This window comes from Hydra viridissima, unplaced genomic scaffold (genome assembly GCF_058129835.1).
Source record: "Hydra viridissima isolate aposymbiotic clone 2 unplaced genomic scaffold, HvirCarnegie_v1 scaffold_10, whole genome shotgun sequence".
Lineage (NCBI taxonomy): Eukaryota > Metazoa > Cnidaria > Hydrozoa > Anthoathecata > Hydridae > Hydra > Hydra viridissima.
The window spans coordinates 1,830,957-1,854,765 of record NW_028324309.1 but is presented as its reverse complement, the minus strand read 5'-3'; the positions used below and the strand labels follow the sequence as shown (position 1 = coordinate 1,854,765).

The window sequence follows — 23,809 nt, the reverse complement described above, 5'->3', positions numbered from 1 at the left end:
AGATGTCATTATCGGTTCGATTTGTCGGCTCGTCATAGTCATACGCCTGTTTGTATTCACTATGCCCAGTGCTGCCATTAAATCACCCTTCTCACTAAATTTTCAAGTTTGTCACATTGTCTGCTAAGTTATGTCCCTGCACCAGTCTTCTGGAAGGGTGATCAAACAGGTATTGTACTTTCATTTCGGCCATGGTATTAGTAATGGTCATGGAATTTTTGGCAGGACAGCAATTCTTTTTAGCCTCATGAATTTTGTAATAAGGCAGATATGCGTCATAACAATTTTCCATTAATAACATCCAATTGGGCTTACATTTGTCTAACAATACTACTAATAATTTTTCAGAAGAAAAAGGCTTCGATGGTACACTTTCCATTGCCTGTTTGTAGACCTTAACTTTTGCTGCTCTCAATGGAGATTTTTGGGAAGCTTGTTAGATATCTGAAGCATCCTACGTTATGACTTTCATTTTTATTGCAGCTACATAAGCAACATCATCAGCTTCTATTCCATCCGTTGATGACACTGATCAAAACTGTTTATGTCGTTCAGATAGAGCATCGAATGGCTTGAAGTGTTTTTTAATTTCAGTTTGTCCTCAAAATCGTCACGTATCACTTGTTGTACTCAACAAGTGACACATGACCATATGTCTTCAAATCAAGTGCTCAAATATCGTTCAACTATCAAATATCATGTCAGCCAACTATTTCTGGAGAAAATGTAATGAGAGTTCAGATGTTGATGGAAATTCGTTTCCATCATCTCTTTTTTTTTTGTGTGACACTTTCACTTGTTTAAGATATTTTCATTTGATCACAGAAGATATCTATATTAGATCACAGAAGAAAGATGCTGAAAATGATAAAGATTGTGTCATGTGCTAAATGTAGCGGAAGAAGATATTTGCTCTACCATTTTGGTGACCAGTGAAATGGGTGACTAGTGAAACGAGTGAATGACTTACTGAAATATAGTTTGAATAGAACTGGCACATGATGCGATTAACATCACTAGACGTATTTTTCTACACGTGAGAGTTATGTTGTTGAATGGAAATCTGTCTTAAGCATTCATGAAAATAACATTAAAATCATTCAGTTACTAAGTTGTTGATGAGACACAGCAAAATAGAAATATAAATCCAAATATTTCATACCACGACATTTTTTAAAATTAACATCCACATAAAAATAATATAAAAAATAATACTATAAAATTTCATTCAAAACAAAAAATTAAACTCCCAAGTTCTTTACAAAACCCAAAAAATAAAAAAATTCGAAAAAATCAATAGAAAACAAAATGCAATTTCTATTAAAAAAATAAAAAAAAATAAAATATCGCAAAACTGCGAAATTATGTTTAAAAATGTCTTGATAGATCAGATCAAAATACCTAAATGAATCACGTTGGATATAGTTATTACCAATAGGAAAATAAATTCAACAGTTATTTATAAATAAAATAAATTTAAACCCAACGAAATAGTTTTTTTTCAAAATTTGAATTTAAAAAAAAAAAAATTTAGATCACTAAAACTGATCGTATCATGATATAATCTCAACGCTATCTTCCAACTGCGAGATTTTTTCTAAAGCATTCAACAATTACGATTGTTATAACAGTTAAGAGACTGGACCAGATATCTTTTTTTTGTATTTATTACAAAACATGGTATTTTTTACTTTATCAAAATATACTGACGTCATAAACAAAAATAATGACGTCATAAACAAAATATTGAATCTGCTAAAGATAGTTTTACGGCATTCGAATAAACAATTTTTACCTTGGCTTAAGTTTCCGATAACACTCATCTTATGTAAGAACATTTTTCGATCATCTTGACTGACATCAAATGATTTCATCATATATAGAAAAGACCTTTATAAAAAAAAAAAAGAAAAAAGTAGTATCTTAATTTTATCGTATATTCTTAGAAAAAGAGAGGACTATTTTAATAAAATACAACCCCGAAATTACAAACTTCTCTATTTTGTAAAATAGAAATTCTATTCTGCTTATTTTATCACTTCCGAAATGGATAAAAGAGGTTTAGCGGAAGTGATAAATTAGCAGATATGACAACGAGAGAATTACAGTAAAAACTTCATAAAGTATATATGCTAAAAATGTTTAAAAATTTTTGAATGCATTTATAAAAAAAAATTTTTAACTTTATTTTAAACAAGAACAAAATTGGACCCATTCATATCACTGGTTCAGGTCCATGTATATTATATTCTTTAACTTTTCTCATATATTCTTTGTAGCATATAGCCAATTATTGTCATTGTTCTTAAAGGAAAACCGAACTTAAATTATAAAAAACATTCTTCTATATTGTAATTGGTTCTAAAATAAGTCTAACAAGACTAAAATATAAACCAATCCAAGTATGGCTATGTTCAATAGCTGAATTCAATAAATTTCCCAGTTATAAAGTATCTCCTTAGAATATTCTGGTGCATATAAAAAAGCCATATTCACTGCACTTTATTACAAGAAGTCTAAGGTTTTGATGTAGAAAAAGATTAGAGTTAGGCAAGACCAACAAGGGAGACAAAAGTTCTCAAAAAAAACTACTTTAAATTGTTTCGAAATTGAACTAAGGAATGCATCTAACACATCTTAAAAGGATTTTTTTTTTATTAAGGACCTTATGCAAAAGAAAATTATTAAAGTCTCTTCAGAGTTTAATTTGATAAGTTACAGACTTTTCAAAAATGAAACAACCTGGAATTACATTGCAAGATGTTCTTAATGGAAAGCCATGAAACTACATGAAGAATCATAAGGTTATTTCAAAAGTCTTATTTTAGGCATTGAAAATTGCAATTGTATGACTAGATAACTGGAAATATATCAGGACAACAATGTGCTGCACCACATCAAAAGAAAATATTAAAGACCATTTACAATTACTTTACCAATCTGCCAGACTGTAATTTAAGTAACTCTACTCTAGGTGTAGCCACCAAGAGTCAACTTTGCTTAATAAAATTTCAGCAAAAACTTTCAAAGTTTATTATATGGTATTTGAAAAAACACAATGGATAGAGAATATGGTACTTTAAATTTTTTATAAAATACCAGCTAATATAACAAAGTATGATTAGTGTAAACATAACAAGTGGACGGAACAGTAAAAGCATTGTACAAACTTCAGAACTCCTGAAATCCTAATTAACCTCTAAATTTACTGGTGCCAGTGGCAGCTTAAAAGGCATGACAGGATATACATACAGGAACCTGTAAAACATGGTTGAGTACCACTAAAAAAGACTGACTATAAAAACCAGTCTCTTTATAGCCTAGAAAATATTTGATTCTGACAACTAGAGTGTTGCATTGAGTGAAAATGTATTTCTTATAAATATAATTAAGTAGCTTGTATAGTAATACAAACTACTTAGCTGGAAAATCATTTTTACATTTTATTTCGGTAAGGGTCTGATTTTTAACTGCTGTAAGAGGCAGGTTGATCCAAGATAGTCTCCTCCCCTTATAAAAGTAGGGTAATGACTCATGAATATGTTAAAAGACTCTGATCTTGATATTCTCAAAAGTTGCCAAATTCTAAAAAAAGTCTGTGAAAAAAGTGATCTGAGAGAGAAAACTAAAAACACTGCAGAGAAAACAAATTGAACTGTAAATGAAACAATTAGAAAAAAAAAAAGCCAAGCTGGTTTAGAAGTGAAAATTTGGATCTACCTTTACATCATAAAAGTTTGTACGAAAAAAAAAAAAGCTATGCACAAAGGTTTAATTGAGATGGAGTTTTTCACAACGAAATGTTAGTTTTTTAGAATTTAATGGAAATAGATTAAGTTTTTTTTTTTGTTTTTTGCTTTTTATGTTTATATTGATAAAAAAGCAGGGAAAAAATATTCCCACACACTACTCAGCTTCTGTAAAACTAATTTAAAGTCATATGCCCCTATTTTACCAATGACATGTTTGATTAAGTTTATTAATTATAAATTTTTCACACTTGATTACTAATTGTTTTACTTAATTACTGCTTTTATTGATGAAAATGACTGAGTATAGGTTATTCTTAACTAAAGAAAATTAATTCAACATTTCAAAGCAGAGTTTTAATTGCTAAAAATCGTTAAATGTTAACTTGAAATATTTCAAACTTCAATTCACATACAAATTAGTCAAAAAGTATTAGAGGGCATTAAATAGGAGATTATTGGACTACTTAAATCAAAAAGCTGTAGCAAAATTAAAATAAAAAATATTTGGTCAATGGATCAATGCTCAGTTGTAAAACCATTAAACTCAATCAAGCATTTGAAGCAACTTTTAAACAAGCATTGGTTAAGGGTGTCATGTGAGATGTGCATAAAATTAGTTGAACCAATGCAGAGATGAGTTCTTCTTCGCTATTAAGCAAAAGAAGGACACTTTAAATGTTAGACTCGCAATTTTTTTTTCTTTTTGTTTTTTTCTGTTTTGAACTTTAACTCAATTTTTATGTAACTCATTGTGTGATATAATTAATCAATCAATTTTTTTGTAATTAATTTTTTTTAATATTTTATTGTATTGACATTAATTGTATAGCTAATTGATTATTCATTTAAAATTTTAAAAAATTAATTAAATTCATTTTCCAGATTTTCTTTTGAAAAAAAAAAAAAAAAAAAAAAAAAAAAAAAAAAAAAAAAAAAAAAAAAAAAAAACAGAAAAGTTGGATTGAAATTAACATCTCAATTTTTTAACTACTTTTATGCATGACTGTTCCATAAGTATATCATAATTCTAGGTATAAAAAAAAAATAAACAGAAAAAATAAATAGAAAATATATTTTTACTAGTTTCCAATAATAAAAAATTTAAATTACTTTCAATGATTTAAGTTTTTTTATTATCAGTAAAAATTAAGTGATGAATAATTTATCCCACAACTCACAAACCTGATAAGATTTACATGAAATATTTGACATCAACTTACACTAGATGAGCGTATGTAGAGTTTTCTTCACCAGTTTCAAAATCTTTTCGCTGCTCATTAGTCATTGCATTCCATTCACTATACAAAAAAAATGTTTACTGTAGTAAAATAAAAAAAGCAAAAATATTTTTTTGATTTTGTTTCTGAAAAATTCAAAAAATAGCACTGCCACACTTACATCAAACCATCTGTTCGCTTCTTTCTATCATCATGTATTGCATGCAGAAATGCAGCATTCCAAAACCTCTGAGACTTCCTTAAACATAATGATTTATTTTTTGAAAAAAAAATGTTTATACTCAAATATATACAAGTTTAATTATAATCATAAATTATAACTCATTACATTATTAGTGCTTTCAGATTATTATTACACTAGTATCATCATGACTATGATTGTTTCAATTGTTTATTACTATTATCATTTTATTATTACTTTCATCATCATCATGATCATCATGATCATCATGATCATCATGATCATGATCATCGTCATCGTCATCTTCATCGTTATTATTATTATTATTATTACTATTATTATTATTATTATTATTATTATTATTATTATTATTATTATTATTATTACTATTATTATTATTATTATTATTATTATTATTATTATTATTATTATTATTATTATTATTATTGTTATTATTATTGTTGTTGTTAATATTATCATTATCATTACTACCAAAACTTTAAAGAAAAGATCCAAGATAACTAAAAAACTGTTCTATGAATAAATCATGAGTTCATATTTTGTTGGAGGAAGATGGAAGATTAGAGAATGCACATACCAGATTGATTGTTCCTTTAGATACTCATAAACATATTGCTTAGAAGGTTGACCAAATCGGCCTATCAGAAATTTAAAGAAAATACAATTTATTTTTTTTTAAATATCTTGAAATATTTATATAATCTTGTATATATCTATCATGTATGTACCTATAATGAATAATTGTAGGCAACTTTAGATCAAATAACTGATGATTTTAGAAAAAGACCTCAAAGAAGCCATTTTAAAAGCAAGAGATCAAATCAGTCCAAAAAAACAAAAACCGACACCAGCGAAATCAATGCCACAACATTTTGCAGTTGTAAATAAAGAGGTCCAACAAAATAAAAAAATTGAAACTAATTAGAATCTTTTGTTTTTTTTTTTTGTAGATGAAGAAAATTGTTTAAAAAATAAAGATATGCAATGCTTTTCAAACTAACAAAAAAAAAAAAAAAAAAGGTAAAAAAAGTTTTTGTTCCATTAATATTATTTTGTTCCATTAATATTATTTTGTTCCATTAATATTATTGTTCCATAAATATTATTTGCTCACTGTATCTTTATTGAAACATCTGGACATCAAATTTAACTTAAATACCTCTTAAAATATTTACTCTGCTTAAAATATTTGGATATATATCAGTTAGAAAACTTTAAAAAATATTTAGATTTATTTGTTATTCATCTTTTCAAAAGTATTTCCATATCATCTCCTCAGAGCAAAAAATATTTAGAATTTAAAAACTGCTATATTAGCACATTAAAAAAAAAAATGCTAGCACAATTGAAACACCTGGTTATTTTTTCTTTCTTGGAATCTCGATTTACAAGAAAGTACTAAACTTCATAAATGTACAACATTTTCAGCTAATTAAGCTATGATTTCTTCATGAATTTTCAAAGCAAAAGAACAAGGTCAACTTTTTTGCTCATGTTTTTCTTACATAACCTAAATTATAGTGGTGTGAAAAAGACATAGATTTACCTATTCAGCTTCAGCAACTAATTTGTGAAGCAAAACTATAGTCTTGTTACAATATTTGTGCCTTTGAATCAAGAAAAGGCAATAATGGCAAAAAATATGGAATTGAGAAATAATTTTTACAAACTTGTTTGAATTGTTGAATTGAAGATTTTACTATACTTTGAAACAACAATTTTTCCTAGTTTTAAAAAAACTATTTACCAATGCTCTTAGCTTTTAGAAAATATATCAGCTCTTAAATAATTAACACTGCTGGTCTTCACAAAGACATTCAAAAATCTTGACAACTACTATTTCTGTCTTAATAGAAATGAAGCTTAGAGATTGATGACAAGAAAATGCATTCAATAATTTAATTTGAATATTTATAATAATATAAATAATTTTGTAATATTCAAACAATTTTCATGTTACAACCATACAACTTACAGTGAATTGTAACATTTTGAAGGATTTCATAAAAAAATTTAATAATTCATATAAATGTGCATAATACTAAACTTGCTTTGTTCATCCATTTTGATTAACAAAAAATTAATTGATTTACACCTGAAACAGAAACTTACTTCTATTACCAAAATTTATCTCTCCTCACCTATTGAAACAAAGTCCAAATGCTGATGCTTTTTTGCTCTAAGGAAATCTATCTTAATTGAAAATTTTCAAAACTCTTTGTTGAAAACGTCCCAAATGTAATAATTGTTAGGAACCTTTAAATAAAATAATTGTTAACTAGTTTTTAAGTGTACATTATTAGAAAATGAAAACAGATTTTTTTTTTTTTAGCAAAAAGAAGAGAATTCTCAGTACTAGTAATCATTATTCCAACAAAAAAAATAAATGTTTCATAAAGGTGTTTTTTTTATCTCAAATACTAAAAGAGGCAATAAAACCTTAAAAAAAAATTGTTAATTAAATGTATTTCTTTCTAATTCTTTAGTTTCAAATACATAGAGCAAAATTGCTTCCCGATCTTTGCTACTTTCAAAATTTTTCATGGAAATTTACAAAAAAGGAAATGATGATTAGTCAGTGAAATTAAGTAGACTTTCTCCCCTTTTTCAGCATTTGAATGTCAACAATACGAAAACATTTTGATGTGCATAATGATGCTTTCACCTGTAAAGTTAACTCAAAATATTTTTCTGTGCAGAAAACAGGCACCACTTCTCACCTTTGGGCTCATTTGCAGAAAAAACACCTTAGTATTCATGCCACTGCAAGAGAAGAGGATGCGTAAGTGAAAACTCACAAAATATCATTACTGGAAGCATCTGCATCAGAGCCAATCTAAAATTTCTTTGTTAAAACACTAGATGTATCCACAAAGGATACATCATACAGCTGCTCTGAAATTTATTCTTAATGATGGAAGACCATTTTAAAGTGCTGCCGAATGTGGATTCAAATACCTGTGCTCTTTGGTAACCAATGGCATCTACAACCCACCACATCCAACAACATTTTCACATCAACTTGATAACATGAGCAATGTTTTTCCTGACCAATTTGAAAAAACTTTAAGAACAGATATTGGACGCTCAAGGCCTTCTATCACATTTGACTAATGGAAAGCATATAACCAAAAAAAATTACCTTAATTCTCACTATCCATTTCTGGAGCTGATTGATCTCTGAAGTCCAGATGTCTGTCAGTGGTGAATCTTGAAGGTTTAAGTGCTGACCACATATCTTTTGTTACAATTAATGATATTTTAAGGTCATGATGCCAAATTAGTTAAAGAAATACCAAATGAACCTGTTACATATTTGATCAAGTTTTTTGCAAAAGGTTTACCCAAATAAAGTAAATTTTACTCCAAAAAAAAAAAAGTATCCACAAAAGATATCTAAGATGGTTATTTGTTATATCAAAAGATATATAAGATGGTTAATTGCAAGCAAGGTTTTAATTAAAGCTGCTTTTGGCCAAAGCAGCTTTAACCTTGCTTGTAATTCAGGCAACAAATTGTTTATCAGAAAGAGTTAGTTCAGTTGGTGGACAAATTCTTACTGAGAGTCATCATAATTTCTCAAACAATAATGCTAAAACATTAATATGGGAAAAAATCAACAAAGATCTGCCTTTTGAAACTGCTATATAGTAGTATTGTAATTGCTACATCCAGTATATGGTTTTGTGTTGAATAAAAATTTAAAATTACATTTTTTTTGTATGTTACAGTTTTTTTTAAATAAAATTTGCTTTAAAGACCAAAATTTTCATGATTTGAGAGGCTTGATTTGCTTCTGTTGATTTTTTTGGGGATTCGATTTGATATTAGACTCAAAGAAAAAATTTGCAGGTCCCTAGTGATTATTCTGTTTGCACGTCCCTAGTAATTATTCCATTAACATTAAAGAGAACCATTTAACACTTTGAATTATTTGTAAAAGAATAAAAGTTTGAAAAATGATAAGTGGAAATAGAAATAAAAAATTAATAAACTTTCTATTTCTATTAGCACTAAGTAATATGCAAAATAATGAAAATGGTATAAAGTAAATAAACGGTATACAAATTAAGTAATGAGGTAAATAAAGAGTTGAGAAAAAAATTACTAAGGAACTTATTTTGGATTCATGTTCATAGAAATATTAAAAAAAAAATTTTTTTAATAAGTTTTGTTGTTTTTAAAATTTAAAACTTAAGAAAATTTAAAATGTGATAAAACTCACCTGGGATCATGACTGATGTAAAATGATAAGTAAAGGACATATTCATCACAGAGGTAGCAGGACCAAAATCATCAGCCATGTTAGACCTACAAAAAATTCTGGTCATCAGGGTGGTCAACAAAAAAAAGTTAATTAAAATTATAAAGGTAATTACCTACTAAATAACCTTTAATGGGAAGGGACAACAGAAAAATAAACTAATTCATTTAGTTTTGATTAAAAATAGGAATAAAAAAAAAAAATACTCAATTAAATTATAAATGATATTTAAATAATCTGCATCAATATATTGCAAAGGTTCTTCATAAATAAAAATTTTTCATCTTTTTATATTCTACACTTTTCTCATTTTTTATGATTGTAAACTACATCAAAGCATATTAAATGTTTATTACTATGTATGCACATGCATGTTACCACAAGAAAAACACCATGCTTATGTATGTTACATTCCAATGACAAGTCAGACTTGTCATCTGTAACTTTCGTTATTCATGTCGATGATGAGTCTCACTTGTCAAATGTACCCAAAAAAAAGTGACTTCGCACAAAGTGACTTCACACAAAAAAAGATTTCACACAAAAAGTGATTTCACACAAAAAGTGATTCTCTAAAAAGTGGTTAAAACGTAAAATGTTGACGTTAAAAGAAAATGTAATAAACAAGAAATGGGAAATGTATGTATTACTCACTCAAATAAAACAATTGCAAAATATTGAACAAGTCTATAAAATGTAAATTCATCGACAGCTTGAGCAACACTTCTCTAAAAAGTTTGTGATTCTTAAAAAAAAATCATTGAGTAGACTTTGAGCTACAGTAATGTTAAAAGAAAATTTACTATTTCAAATAAAATAATTTAAGCTTGAAAAATATGGTGATACTAGGAGAATATTGTTTAAAGAAAAAAAAAAGACTAGATAGAATACTGAAATCAATAACTCACAGGTGAAGGTACAGGATAAAACTAGACAAAAAACAACCTGTAAATCAATAAACCTGCCAAACCAATCTCTACCTTCGTGGTGCTAAAAAAAGTCATAAAAAACAATTATAAGAACTAAACTTAAACTTAAACTCTTGTACAATTTTTTTGATGAAGAAAAAAATTTAGCATTTTTTGTGTGGAAAATATTAGAGCCACCTTTAAATTTAATTGATTTCTTTGGTTGGAGCATGGATTTTTGGGTTTTTTATCTAAATAAAGCCAATAATGCTTTTTTTTTTTTGCTAATGTTAATATTGAATAGTAGAAATTTAAAATTTTTTTTTGATTTCAAGCAGTTTATAAAAAGTTTTAAAATTTTGAATTCTGAATTCTTTTTAGATTCTTTTTTAATCTTTAAATAATTTTTTTAATGTTACATTTAGCAATCAGAAAAGTCACTGATCCAAAAAAAAATGATTCAAAAAAAAGAGATGAAGTTGAAACCCTGCTGAAACTTGATGCATTTTTCTCAAAAGAGACCAAAAAAAGTTGTTCTACGTCAGACAACAGTTCATACCAGCAAAAGAAGACTTGACATGGGATTAACATCATTTCTGGAATGTTGGATCTCAGATCAAAGTTTTTTCACAACTTTTTCTCATATCAAGCAGATTTTGGTGATGAAGTGCAGCATAAGTAGGAAAATAACTAGCAAGCAGTTTTAGAGAACAGTAGAGCAGCATTATGACAAGGCTACCACCAGATGTGTCAGGCCTCATGTAGTTTAGTCAAAACTTGCTGCTCACTGACCAAGGAAGAAGTCTCTGCTAAGCAATAAGCAAAGACCCAAACATCTCCAGATCCAAGGATTAACAACATTGGGTTGGTGCTGATTAGAGCAAGGTAAATTGAATGACATAAGTCATTTTTATTAATTTTTATACTTTTCTGATATTTTTATTGTCATTTTTTCTCAATGACTCAATGAGCTGGCACCTGACTCAACAGTTAGAAACCTTGATAATATTCTACTCAAATGTGCATTAAAACTGCTTAACTTTTTGCTTATAAGTTTATGTTGATAAGTAGTCAAAACAAGAAAAATGCATTAGATTGCTGAACATTATAAGAATGGTCTTTTTCTGAAAACATGGACCCAAATTCAACAGCCTACATCTAAGGATCTGCTCAGATCTGTATATTTAAATTTTTTCAGCTTTCCTATTATCTATCATGTCATGATGTAATACATAAAAGTTTGGTAAAAGGGTTTCTAAAGGTAATGCTTGATTTTTACTGAAAATATACCCTTATACCCTATATAAAACTATAAGAACTCAAAATAAAATTTGTGAGATATTTCCAGTGAGGTGAAATCAAATAACCAAATATCAAAATATCCTTATGTGATAAAATGACAATAATTTATCCCTGAATTGCGCAACAGCAATCAGGGTAATTAAAACACAAAATTTCATTAGAACACAATAACTTAAAATGATCTAAATAAATCACCTGTACTAATAATCCAAACTTGGCTTTATCTTCCTGACATATATAACCACTAAAAATAGACAAAAGCATACATTTTATTGAGGAAACCATATATGCTAAGCTTTTACCTTACAACATCAATAATATATATGATTAAAAAAAAAAAAAAATTGATAAAGTATTAAAGCTTGGTCTCTAACTGAATAGTAGAAATATATAGTTTTTCTAGGAATCAGACATTAATATTTTTTTTAGAGAAAAGCAGAAAAAAATGTAGAGCATATGATCACTGAAGAAATTTATGACAAAATTTATATATAGAAAGAGTCCAATATGTTAATGCATGCTCTCTCACCCTTTCTGGTCATGTAAATAGGTAAAAAATATCTTTGCAAATTGATGAAATTTAGAGGAGCAAACTGGTGTTAAAGTTCCATTTCTTTCATCAACAGACAATTTAACATCTTTACAAATGTCTTTATTTAGTCTATTTGTGAATGTCTTTATTTGGTCTTAATTGTCTTGCAGATGTCTAGCAATATTTGTCTTAATTAAAAATGTCTCATTAAAATATCTAAGGTCTTACACAAGAATCTAAAGTCTAATAACAAAATAATCTTACACAACATTTCTTAACATTAGCATTTATCAATAATATCAATAATATTAAAAAGATTAAAAAAGAAAAGAAAAAGAAGAAGGTATCTATTTAAAAAAAGATGTTATCTCTCTTTTTTCTCCCAATGTTAAGTGTAACTTTTAAGTGTAATCTTTAAGTGTTTTTGATGCTATTACAGAATACAATTAGATGTAAAAAAAAAAGCATTTTTGCCATTTCTTATCAGAAAGAGTAAAGTTTTTTACCAAAGAGTTTCAAAAATACTGAAATCTAAAACTGGCTTTTGACATTCAAAAGACTTTTTTACCAGTATATACTGGTAATAAAATATTACAAAATTTATAAGAACATTCAAAACATTCAACCAAAATAATGGGAACTTGATATAGACATTTTAATAATCAACTTTTTTGCTTTCATAACTAAATTTATTTCACACACAAAAAACTATTTCAAGAATTTTTCAACTAAATACTTTATTGTTCCAAGAAAAATTATTTTAAAAGTGTAATTTATTTTAAGATTTAAAAAATCCATTTGGCTTTCTTATTGGAAAAGTTACAAGCAACAGAAAAATGTTCTTTTACAAGATGATTCCATAGAATGAGAATTTTGTCGATTTTGCAACTATAGTTTAACTTTTTAAAATTACAAAACCATATTTTTGAATAAAATTATGTACTGCATCAGATTTTGTAATCATCCTTATAAGTTTCTCACTGTTCAAACTTCTGTTGCTATTTTTGAAGTTCTGCTGTAGACATTTCATCCATGTTCATATTTTGATGATAATGTTATGAATGGTTTTCATGTGCAAGAAGAGACTCTATGCGATTGTACCTCTGTACTTGATGACAGAATTAAACTTGGTTTTTTTCCCTTCACTAGTCAAATCATTTGATTTTGCAAAATGTTTCTATACACCAGAGCTTTCTTTAGGGATGCTGGTTTTTGGCACTTAATTACAATTTCTATTTGTATTATATTATATTTTTTTATTTACATAAACAAAAATAAAATACCATTAATTAATCAAAATACAACAAAAAACATAAATAACAAAAGAAAATTAATTTAATCTATCTTTTATTTTAGTTTTGATAATAATTTATAATATAATAGAATTTTTTAATTTAGTTTTTCCAAGAGTTACACTTATAAAACACTCATCAATTATATATTCTGAAGAGTTTAAAGGTTCAAAGTTTTGCTAAATATTAATCAGTTTAGCTGAATAAAATAAAGAAACCAGATTTTCATAGAACTGTAATATAAATCAAATTTTTAAATATTATAATTTTTCTTCAACAATTTTTGCATAGAATTATTGGAGTTCAAACTTAAATTTTCTTTAGCTTCAAATTTTTATTGCTTTAAAACCATACAAGACTGGTATTGCACTGTGGTTGTGGAAACATTTTCTACAATACCAGTTGTGAAAATTGAAATTGAAAACTGAGGAAACTAAGAACAAATTAAGCTCCAGTTGTGTGGTCTAACTTCTTACTAGTTCAATTAATTGATTACTAATATACTTTATTTTAATTCACAAAATAATTTTAAGTCAAATAAATTTAAAGTTTAGTTTGACTTTAAAATTTCACGTGAAATTTTTTTCAAACTATGAAATGCAATGTTGTGCTTATTGTGTTTATCTGATGTATGTATGTATGTATGTATGTATGTATGTATGTATGTATGTATGTATGTATGTATGTATGTATGTATGTATGTATGTATGTATGTATGTTATGTATGTAATGTATGTATGTATGTATGTATGTATACACTACCATTCAAAAGTTTGGGGTCACATTGAAATGTCTATATTTTTGAAGGAAAAGCACTGTACTTTTCAATAAAGATAACTTTAAACTAGTCCTAACTTTAAACAAATACACTCTATACATTGCTAATGTGGTAAATGACTATTCTAGCTGCAAATGTCTGGTTTTTGGTGCAATATCTACATAGATGTATAGAGGCCCATTTCCAGCAACTATCACTCCAGCGGTTTAATGGTACAATCTGTTTGCTCATTTGCTCAGAAGGCTAATTGATGATTAGAAAACCCTTGCGCAAACATGTTCACACATTTGAAAACAGTCTAGCTCATTACAGAAGCTACAAAACTGACCTTCCTTTGAGCAGATTGAGTTTCTGGAGCATCACATTTGTGGGGTCAATTAAATGCTCAAAATGGCCAGAAAAAGAGAAACTCGACAGTCTACTCTTGTTCTTAAAAATGAAGGCTATTCCATGCAAGAAATTGCTAATAAATTGAAAATTTCCTACAACAGTGTGTACTACCTTCTTTTAGAGGACAACACAAACAGGCTCTAACCAGAGTAGAAAAAGAAGTGGGAGGCCGCGTTGCACAACTAAGCAAGAAGATAAGCACATTAGAGTCTCTAGTTTGAGAAACAGATGCCTGACAGGTCCCCAACTGGCATCTTCATTAAATAGTACCCGCCAAAAAAACAGTGTCAACATCCACAGTGTGGGATTTTGGGCTTCAGGACAGAGTGGCAAAGAAAAAGCCATATCTGAGACTGACTAATAAAAGAAAAAGATTAAGATGAGCAAAAGAACACAGACATTGGACAGAAGAAGACTGGAAAAAAGTGTTGTGGATGGATGAATCCAAGTTTGAGGTGCTTGGATTACAAAAAAGAACGTTTGTAAGATGCAGAACAAATGAAAAGATGCTGGAAGAATGCCTGACACCATCTGTTAAGCATGCTGGAGGTAAAATGATGGTCTGGGGTTGCTTTAGTGCTGGTAAGGTGGGAGATTTGTACAGGGTAAAAGGGGTTCTGAATAAAGAAGGCTATCACTCCATTTTGCAACCCTATGCCATACCCAGTGGACAGCACTTGATTGGAGCCAATTTCCCTAAGATAATGACCCTAAACATACCTCCAAATTGTGCAAGAACTATTTACAGCAGAATCAGGCAGCTGGTATTCTATTGGTAATGGAGTGGCCAGCGCAGTCACCAGATCTGAACCCCATAGAGCTATTGTGGGAGCAGCTTGACTGTATGGTACGCCAGAAGTGCCCATCCAACCAATCCAACTTGTGGGAGCTGCTTCTAGAAGCATGGAGTGCAATTTCTCAACAAATTAACAACTAGAATGCCAAAGGTGTGCAATGCTGTAACTGCTGCAAATGGAGGATTCTTTGATGAAAGCAAAGTTTGATGTAAAAACAATGTTATTTCAAATACAAACCATTATTTCTAACCTTGTCAATGTCTTGACTCTATTTTCTATTCATTTCACAATGTATGGTGGTGAATAAGTGTGACTTTTCATGGAAAACACAAAATTGTTTGGGTGACCCCAAACTTTTGAACGGTAGTGTGTATATATATATATATAATATATATATATATATATATATATATATATATATATATATATATATATATATATATATATATATATATATATATATATATATATATATATATATATATATATAAGAAAATATATTTTAAAAAGTTTCTTATATTATCTTATTTTCTCAAAATTTTGAAAAACAAGGAAATAATCAGAAATTCTTATTTCAAAAGACATTTTTATTTTGCTGCATGGGTCTAAAAAATTCAGTAGGATTTGTTTAGGCCTATGCAGCATAATAATTATTCATATTTACAATTTGCTCTGGATATTAGTGGAAAAAAATTCTGACTCACATTCTACAAAAATACACATTGCATAAATTTTAAAATTTCTATTGAAGATAAATTATGCTAATTATTCTAGTTATTTAATGATATGAAGTGATTAGATTATGTTAACCTATACATATAACATATAATTATACATATACATATAACAATAAATTCTTCAATAAACTTGCTAAATTATTAAAAAGTTTTGGTTGTCAGTTTTTTAACAAGAGCACATTATAACATCATGACTGCTTGCTCTGCCAAGAACCCGCTAGGTGCTTCAACCAGTTTTTGTTTAAATTAGTTAATTCCTAGTTGTAATTCTAGAATAAACAATACTTTTCTTTGCTCTGTCATTAATCACAACAATTACTTAAGCTTCAATGAGTAGTAATAGAAGTTGTCTTTAAGCTATTACAAAAAAAGCTGTGTAAGGTGTCTAGAGTATTCAGAAAACATCAGTTTCTTTATGCTTGTGGTGCAGAATAACTCTATCAAGAAAATTTTTTGTTTCACTCCAAGGGCCACTGTACTCTAAAAATATGCTCTGGCATAATATTATCTCTAATATCTGTCAAGTTCCTTCAATAAGCTTCATTTCTGATAGGTATCAGAAGTACAGTCCCAGCTGTCTCCATTATCTCCAGTAAGCAGTGGCATTAGAGAATTATTAAACAGCATTATTGAATAATTATTAACTCATATCAACAGCATTATTCTAATTGTTATATTATTCTAATTCAATTTCTCTATGGATTTAAGATTATAATAAGTTTTAAGAGAAAACATCAGACTCACGGAGGATGAATTTAAGTGTAGATATGGAGGTAAACCTAACATTTTACAATAATGTAAAATTGTATAATAATTCGTCATGGCCAGCAGGGTACCAGTGACTGTTTTCTGACTATATTATCAAATATTTCAAAAAAAAAATTTACATTTCCTTATACCGCTATTCAAAAAAGTTTAAACGATTGCAGAATTTTCAAATCTAATCTTCGGTTTTTCTTGAATAAAAATCTAACGGAAATAGATATCAAAATAATTATTTTTCCAATTTGGTAAATAGGTTATTTGTTAATAGAATAAAAAAAGAGTAGGTTTTGACTCATTACCGTTTACTCAGAAATTTCATTCAAAGGTAGGTGATATAAATTAAGAGGTTTCACAAAAGTTTAAACGATTTTATTTAGGATCAATTATTTGCTAACTAATTGATAAATCCGCTGCAAAAAAAAATTTCGCAGTGAATTTATCAATTAATTAGCAAATAATTGAGTAGTTTTTCAATCAAAAAATTCATCACAACATCATCAGGCAGCTTTTAATTCATTAAAAACCAACTTAAAATATTGTGAATTTCAAATTAATTTCAATTGCGTGCAAATGGGTCGAAAATCAGTTTCTAGTGACATCAAATGGCAAGTTATTGGTATGGCGCGGACAAAAAATCACACAAACGTTCAAATAGGCAAAATACTTAACATTTCTGAATATTGCGTTAGAAAAACCATCAAAACCTGGGAACTTACCAAGGACATCTCCGACATGCTGCGTACTGGGAGACCATCCAAACTCAGCAACCGTGACAAAAATGGTATATTCAGAATGAGCAGAGAAAACCCCAAAGTTAGCAGAGAGCTCGTGAGACGAACATTGTCAGACAAAGGTATTGGAACGTACATAGCTGCTAAAAAACCTATTCTTTCAATCACGGATAAACGTAAACGACGAGTATGGTCCAAAGAAAGGCTGGACTGGTCTGTAGAACAGTGGACAAAAGTTATTTGGAGTGATGAAGCTAACTTTCAAGTTGTAAACCGCAAGGGAAGAATCTATGTCAAAAGATTTGCAACTGAGAAATATTCAGACAGGTTTTTGCAACATCGTCGACAAGGCAGTGGAGGTTCGGTTGGCATCTGGGGATGTTTTTCTCACAAAGGTATAGGCTTCTGTCAGCTGTATGAAGGCCGAATTAATCAATACACCTACAAGAACACATTGGAAACGTGTTTAGTTCCATCAATCAGACACTTGTATGGCAGAAGCAAGCAATTCATCTTTCAACAAGACGGGGCTTCAGCTCATACAGCACACTCAATCAAAGAATATTTTTTGAAAAAAAAGTTCAATGTGATGCCCTGGTGCCCTAGATCACCAGATCTCAACCCAATCGAAAATATTTGGTCTTGGATCGACAATCAACTGACATACCATGAAATTCAATCAACTCAGCATTTAAAGCAACTTTTGAATGAGTACTGGCTGAAGGTACCTTGCGTGATGTGCATGAAATTAGTTGAATCAATGCATAAACAAGTTTATCTTTGCTATAAAAACAAAGGAGGACACTTCAAATATTAATTCCCCTTTTTTTTTCATTTTTTGTTCGAATGTTGCAATTCGTTTAAACTTTTGTGCTTCTTATTTTTCCTATAAGATTTTTTGTAATAGCTTTTTTCTAATTAAATATTAAAATTTTTACAACATGTTCATATTCATTTTAAAGCTAATTACTTTTTCTTTAATAAATAAAAAAAATTAAGTCGATATCATTTGACAGTTTTTCTTTATTAAACAAAAACCAAACATACTTGATAAAAATTCTGCAATCGTTTAAACTTTCGTGAATAGCTGTATTGGCATAGAGCTTTAATTGAAAAACATTGGTATATGACACGTACATAAAAACCACAATTATGTAAATCTTACTCATCAACGAACATATCTTCAACAAACTTCTGCATGAATGTTTTGCACAATTTGTCAAAAAGCAATGTTTCAGCATTGTAGTCAATATCAAAATCTGAAATAGAGTATTTATTAAAACATTTTTAATTTATTTGGCTCCAAATCCATTCTCTTTAACTAAAATGTAGTTTTTTTAAAAAATGTCTTTTAAAAAATCTCTATGACTTTTTTTATGTTGATTTATACAGTTAGATGAGGTACGAGAGTTAACCTTTTGTCAAATAAAAATTTCCATTTATTATACACAAACATGAAATGTTCTAAAAAAAATTTCTAAGTTTTGTAAAGATTAATTTTGTGGCAGATATTTTAATAGAATTATTTTTTTTACTAATTGGTAAAACAATTTAATATATATTGATGTGCAAAAGTAATATGTATGATAAGTTAGTAATTTAGTGTAAATTACAATTTTAAAGTTATGTTCTCATTGAGCCATAAGGTATTTTATGATTTTTCAAAAACTAGTATTTTGTTATTTTCCAAAAACTAGCATTTTACAATTTTTCAAAAACTATTTTTAAACCTTTTAAAAGTAAAGTTTAAAACCAAAATTTGCTCAATAAAATGATCAACTTTTAAATTTAATATTTGGTTTTAAATGAAAATACTTTGAGATGTGCTGACTCAACCTGCACACTAGGAAAGATGCAAATTAAGTAAACTCAGGATTAGTGGTGAATACTTTGTGATATGTTGACTCAGGGTTAGTGGTGAAGACTTTGTGATGTGCTGACTCAACTCTTACACTATGAAAGATGTAAAACAAGTAAACTCAGGATTAGTGGTGAATACTTCGAGATGTACTGACTCAACTTTTACACTATGAAAGATGTAAAACAAGTAAACTCAGGATTAGTGGTGAATACTTTGTGATGAGCTGACTCAACTTAAAAAAAAATTTTAAAAAAATGTGTGGCTGTGGAAATTGGCTTAAAATTTGATAAGCAGTTTGTTTGCTTATTGTTGTTTTTTGTTTGTCTCTTTTTTTTTTTTTGACATTTAAAACATTTGACAATTATTAAACCGCTATTTTAAGTATTTTATTTTAGGAACTTTTTCAGATGAGCATGTCATACAAGCAAGGTTAAAGATGGCTTTAAAAAATGGTCTAGTATGTAGATATGCAAAAAGTTAGTCTTATCTAAATGTCTATCTAAAAGTATAAATTACTACTTTAAAAGTAATGAGCGAAATAGTACTTGATCATTTTTAACACTTCATGTAGCATTTAACCTTTTTAAAAGTATACCAAATTTTAACTGATTGACTTTTAAATTTTAAACAAGTAAAAGTAACAATAAGTATGCAAGCAAATTCATTAAATATGTCACAATTAGTCTCACTGAATTTTCACATTTCTCATTTTCTTATTTTTTAAATATGTCACATTTAGTCTTTCTGAATTTTCGCATTTCTCATTTTCTCATTTTTTTTTTTAAAACTAAAATAAAATAGTGACTTAAATACAAAATTAAATTTGTATTTAAGTCACTATTATCATTCATTGGTACAGGAGGAAAAAAGCCAGCATTGTGTAAAGTCTCCATTTTATGAAAACAAAAAATTATTTAAGATTTATTATTTGTTAGTCAGGATTGTTTAAATCTGTTCAGACAGAATGGATTTGGTTTTAGAGGAAAACTTTTAAAAAAATCCCCATGAGCATGACTCAATTCTAACTGAAAGAACTTCATAGCTAGTTATCAAAAAACTTCTAACTCATCTAAAACTAAACTAAAATACAGAACAGATTGTAGACAGGTACAAAGTGGTAATGAGACTGGGAAACCTATTATAAAAGCTATTTTCATCAGTTCTTCTTAACATTTAAAGCACATCTTTCAAGATGTTCTTCATGTATAAGAAAATGAAAGGTAAAAAAAACCTCTAAATTGACAAAAACCATTAGCACAAAATGTTATGCTTTCCTGCCCAACAAAAAAAGGAACTATATTTTAGACTTTTAGGTCATTTTTCCTTGTGTGTGTGTGTATATATATATATATATATATATATATATATATAATGTAAATATAAAAAGTGTATAAAAAGTTCTAAATAAAATGTAAATATATATATATATATATATATATATATATATATATATATATATATATATATATATATATATATATATATATATATATATATATATATATTTACATTTTATTTAGAACTTTTTATACACTTTTTCCATTAAAGTGATGAAAATAATTTTTCTATCAAAGTGATGAAGTGACAAAAATAAAACTTCCAAAAGATGCAAGTCTTATTGAGTTGCATTGTGACAGGTTCTAAAGAAAAACAAATAAAAAATGACCAGCTCAATGAACTAATATGCAATAATATATTTACACTTTGATACAGTATAAAAGAGGCTTATCTCATTAGAATATAATTTTTAAATACTAATTTAAAGCTGTTGTTATTATTCCTATAACATAAAACAAACAAATGGAAATATCATTCCCATATATTGCACTCAAAATTATTACTTAATTTTCAAACTGCAATCAACATATTAATTTTATTATCAAATGTTGTGATACAACTGGCTCAGTACTCAGCAAATCAAGATCAGGCTGGTCATTAAAGGTCAATGAGTTTTTAAGAAATACCATTATTAGAGGATTCAAAGTAGATTAGAAGATTTCTGCAACAAAAATTGCAGCATCAAATGAAACAATATTTGTTTCTATAAACATTTTAAAAATTTTTAATATTAAACTCCACATATATGCAATCTGCTCATATAGTCTCAATTGACCAAATACCTTTTTTTATTTTAAATAAGAGCACCCCAATATTGTAATAATTAATACAGTACAAAATATGTGCTAATTGTTAGATGTATTTTAAAGAAAATATTTTGAACTCTTTTATTTTTGATCTCTTTTATTTTTGATCTCTTTTATTTTTTTTAAAAAACAAATTTCATCAAATTTGGTTTTTATCAAAATTGATTTTTACTACATGAATTAATTATTATGGGTCATAGAGATTATGCAGATAAAAAAAGATAAAACTATGACATCATCATCCCATAATTTAGCTGCATTTATTTTTTATTTAAAACTTTTATTAATGTAATTTTATATTACATGTTAATATAGTTTATGTAATCTACCTGGGTTAAATAGTATGTCAACATCACCTTTCGGTTTTTGTTTTTTTACATTGCTGCTAATAGCATCTTCAATGACTTCCATAGACAATGCTCGTACAAATGATATCATTACTGCAATTCTAAGTGATTACACAGCAACAAATAATTATACTATAAAACACTATATTAAAGTATGAACATGTATACACACATAGCTTTGTGCACTTATATAAAAACAGCATACCTAAAAACTGATACAAAATTTTAAATAAAAAGGTAGTAAACACAAAAATTTCAATCGAAACAAATAATTTCCACATCAATAAAATTAGCCATAGTATAAACCATTCACCAAGCTACTAGTGTGTAAAAAAAATGCCCTTGAGTCAAGGAAATTTTTTCTATATTGTTATTATTTGGAATTGAAATAATAACAAACAGTAAACTGATCAAAAATTTTTATTATGACCTTTATAATATAAAGCAATCATAATTCTTCAGTTTTGTATAGAAACTTTAGTCCTAGTCGATCTCCAGTAGCATCTTTGACACTGATAATGGTGTGAAAAACAAGACAAATTTTTTAATTTGTTTTCCGGTAAAATCAAACAAACAATCCGCCATGTTATTGTCCGCGTTGATGCGGACCATTGAAATAACTTTTCAATAATGATAGCAATATTAATTAATCGCTCTGCTGGTATTATTTTGACTAGTCTTCAGAATTTCGATATCCACTGGCATGGAAAATAACCTATTAATATCTATTTTAATGAGCTTAAAAACGATTCGCAATTAGTCTATGATAAAATCACGGTTGTCATGCCAACAAATTAAATTTTCGGAAGCTAAGTCTTATTTAATATTATTAAATAATTTTTTCTTATTGGTATTGAATAAGTTTTTCTTGACAAAGAGTACTTGTTAATCAAAAAATAAAAAGGAACATTCCGTTTTAAGGGGAGGCTAAGTTTTTTGTCATCTCCATGTGGTAGAGATGAAAAACCTCTTCGCCTCCCCTTCTTTATGCTATCCTCAGCCCCACGGCCTTTAAACCTGAAACGTTATTTGAACTAAGGTAAGGGAGGAAAATATACCTCGTCACCCCCCTCTCCCCATTCAGATTAGTTTACCTTGGGTACTCACACATTAAAGCACCAAATTAGTTCAACAAAGTTTGACTGCTTCATTTCATATAATTAAGGTATAAAGACTTAAAACTTAAGAAATTTATAAATATTATAAACTTGTTAAATTACAAAACGTGTAAAACTTCTTTATCTTTGGCTGCTTGCCTGCGAAATCTGGGAACGACTTTGAACTTGACTCTTAGTTTTCGCATTTCTAAATATTTTACAATTTACATGACCTATAAGCATGCGCATACAAAACATAAAAGATAATCGTGTTGATTATCGCATCGTTAAGCGAAAGAAAAAGCAAAACAAAACAAAAAATAAAAAGGCGAAAAAGAAGAAAATAGTAAAGCAAGATCTAAACAAACCGCTGAACACGGAATCGTGGTTACCTTTAGATTCCATTATGAATTTTTAGACTAGTCAAGAAAATTTAAACATCGTGCTTTCCTCTTAAATATAAAAATGACAAAGATCATTTCGTGTGTCTGCTTAGTATGAAACTCTCCTTTAAACTTTCTTGCTTGAGAGTAAATTTACAGTTGTTCAAATACGTCAAAAATGAAATAAAGTTCTTCGCCATATATTTATGAAGTCTATATACATATTCGTGAACACACTGTCTATATACATAGTACGTGTACATAACATTTACTTATTGCAAAGTTCAGT

General features: G+C 28.0%; 2 protein-coding genes across 13 annotated transcripts in view; one reads left to right on the top strand and one right to left on the bottom strand.

Annotated features, from left to right (window-relative positions):
• Positions 1 to 23,809, top strand: part of LOC145193180 (piezo-type mechanosensitive ion channel component 1-like) — a 73,990-nt gene that overhangs the window by 11,240 nt on the left and 38,941 nt on the right. For 4 of the 5 annotated variants that reach the window (XR_016444650.1, XR_016444649.1, XM_090065626.1 and 1 more), the window contains exon 1: positions 23,554 to 23,771. The gene's annotated coding sequence lies outside the window, so the exon portion shown is untranslated. Of the gene's footprint in view, positions 1 to 10,789; positions 11,250 to 23,553; positions 23,772 to 23,809 lie in introns of those variants that run through there. The other variant, XM_090065625.1, reaches the window with a different exon arrangement.
• LOC145196187 (uncharacterized protein KIAA0513-like) lies at positions 1,155 to 23,661 on the bottom strand. 8 transcript variants are annotated; one of them, XR_016444651.1, is made up of 14 exons: positions 23,530 to 23,661; positions 23,261 to 23,345; positions 22,023 to 22,141; positions 18,854 to 18,947; positions 11,862 to 11,910; positions 10,402 to 10,446; positions 10,111 to 10,184; positions 9,418 to 9,503; positions 7,334 to 7,448; positions 5,770 to 5,830; positions 5,151 to 5,228; positions 4,973 to 5,050; positions 1,796 to 1,890; positions 1,155 to 1,597 (listed from the first exon to the last, which is right to left on the bottom strand). XR_016444651.1 is itself a non-coding variant. In XM_090065628.1 (12 exons), the coding sequence occupies exons 2-12, from the start codon at positions 22,044 to 22,046 to the stop codon at positions 1,554 to 1,556; spliced, it is 846 nt and encodes a 281-aa protein (XP_089921754.1). In that variant the 5' UTR covers positions 22,047 to 22,141; positions 22,471 to 22,763; the 3' UTR covers positions 1,155 to 1,553. The 8 variants fall into 8 exon arrangements, 7 of the variants coding, with proteins under 7 accessions (XP_089921754.1, XP_089921757.1, XP_089921755.1 ...); XM_090065628.1 differs by lacking the exons at positions 7,334 to 7,448; positions 23,261 to 23,345; positions 23,530 to 23,661 and adding an exon at positions 22,471 to 22,763 and having other exon boundaries at positions 18,736 to 18,947; XM_090065631.1 differs by lacking the exons at positions 7,334 to 7,448; positions 23,261 to 23,345; positions 23,530 to 23,661 and adding an exon at positions 22,471 to 22,672.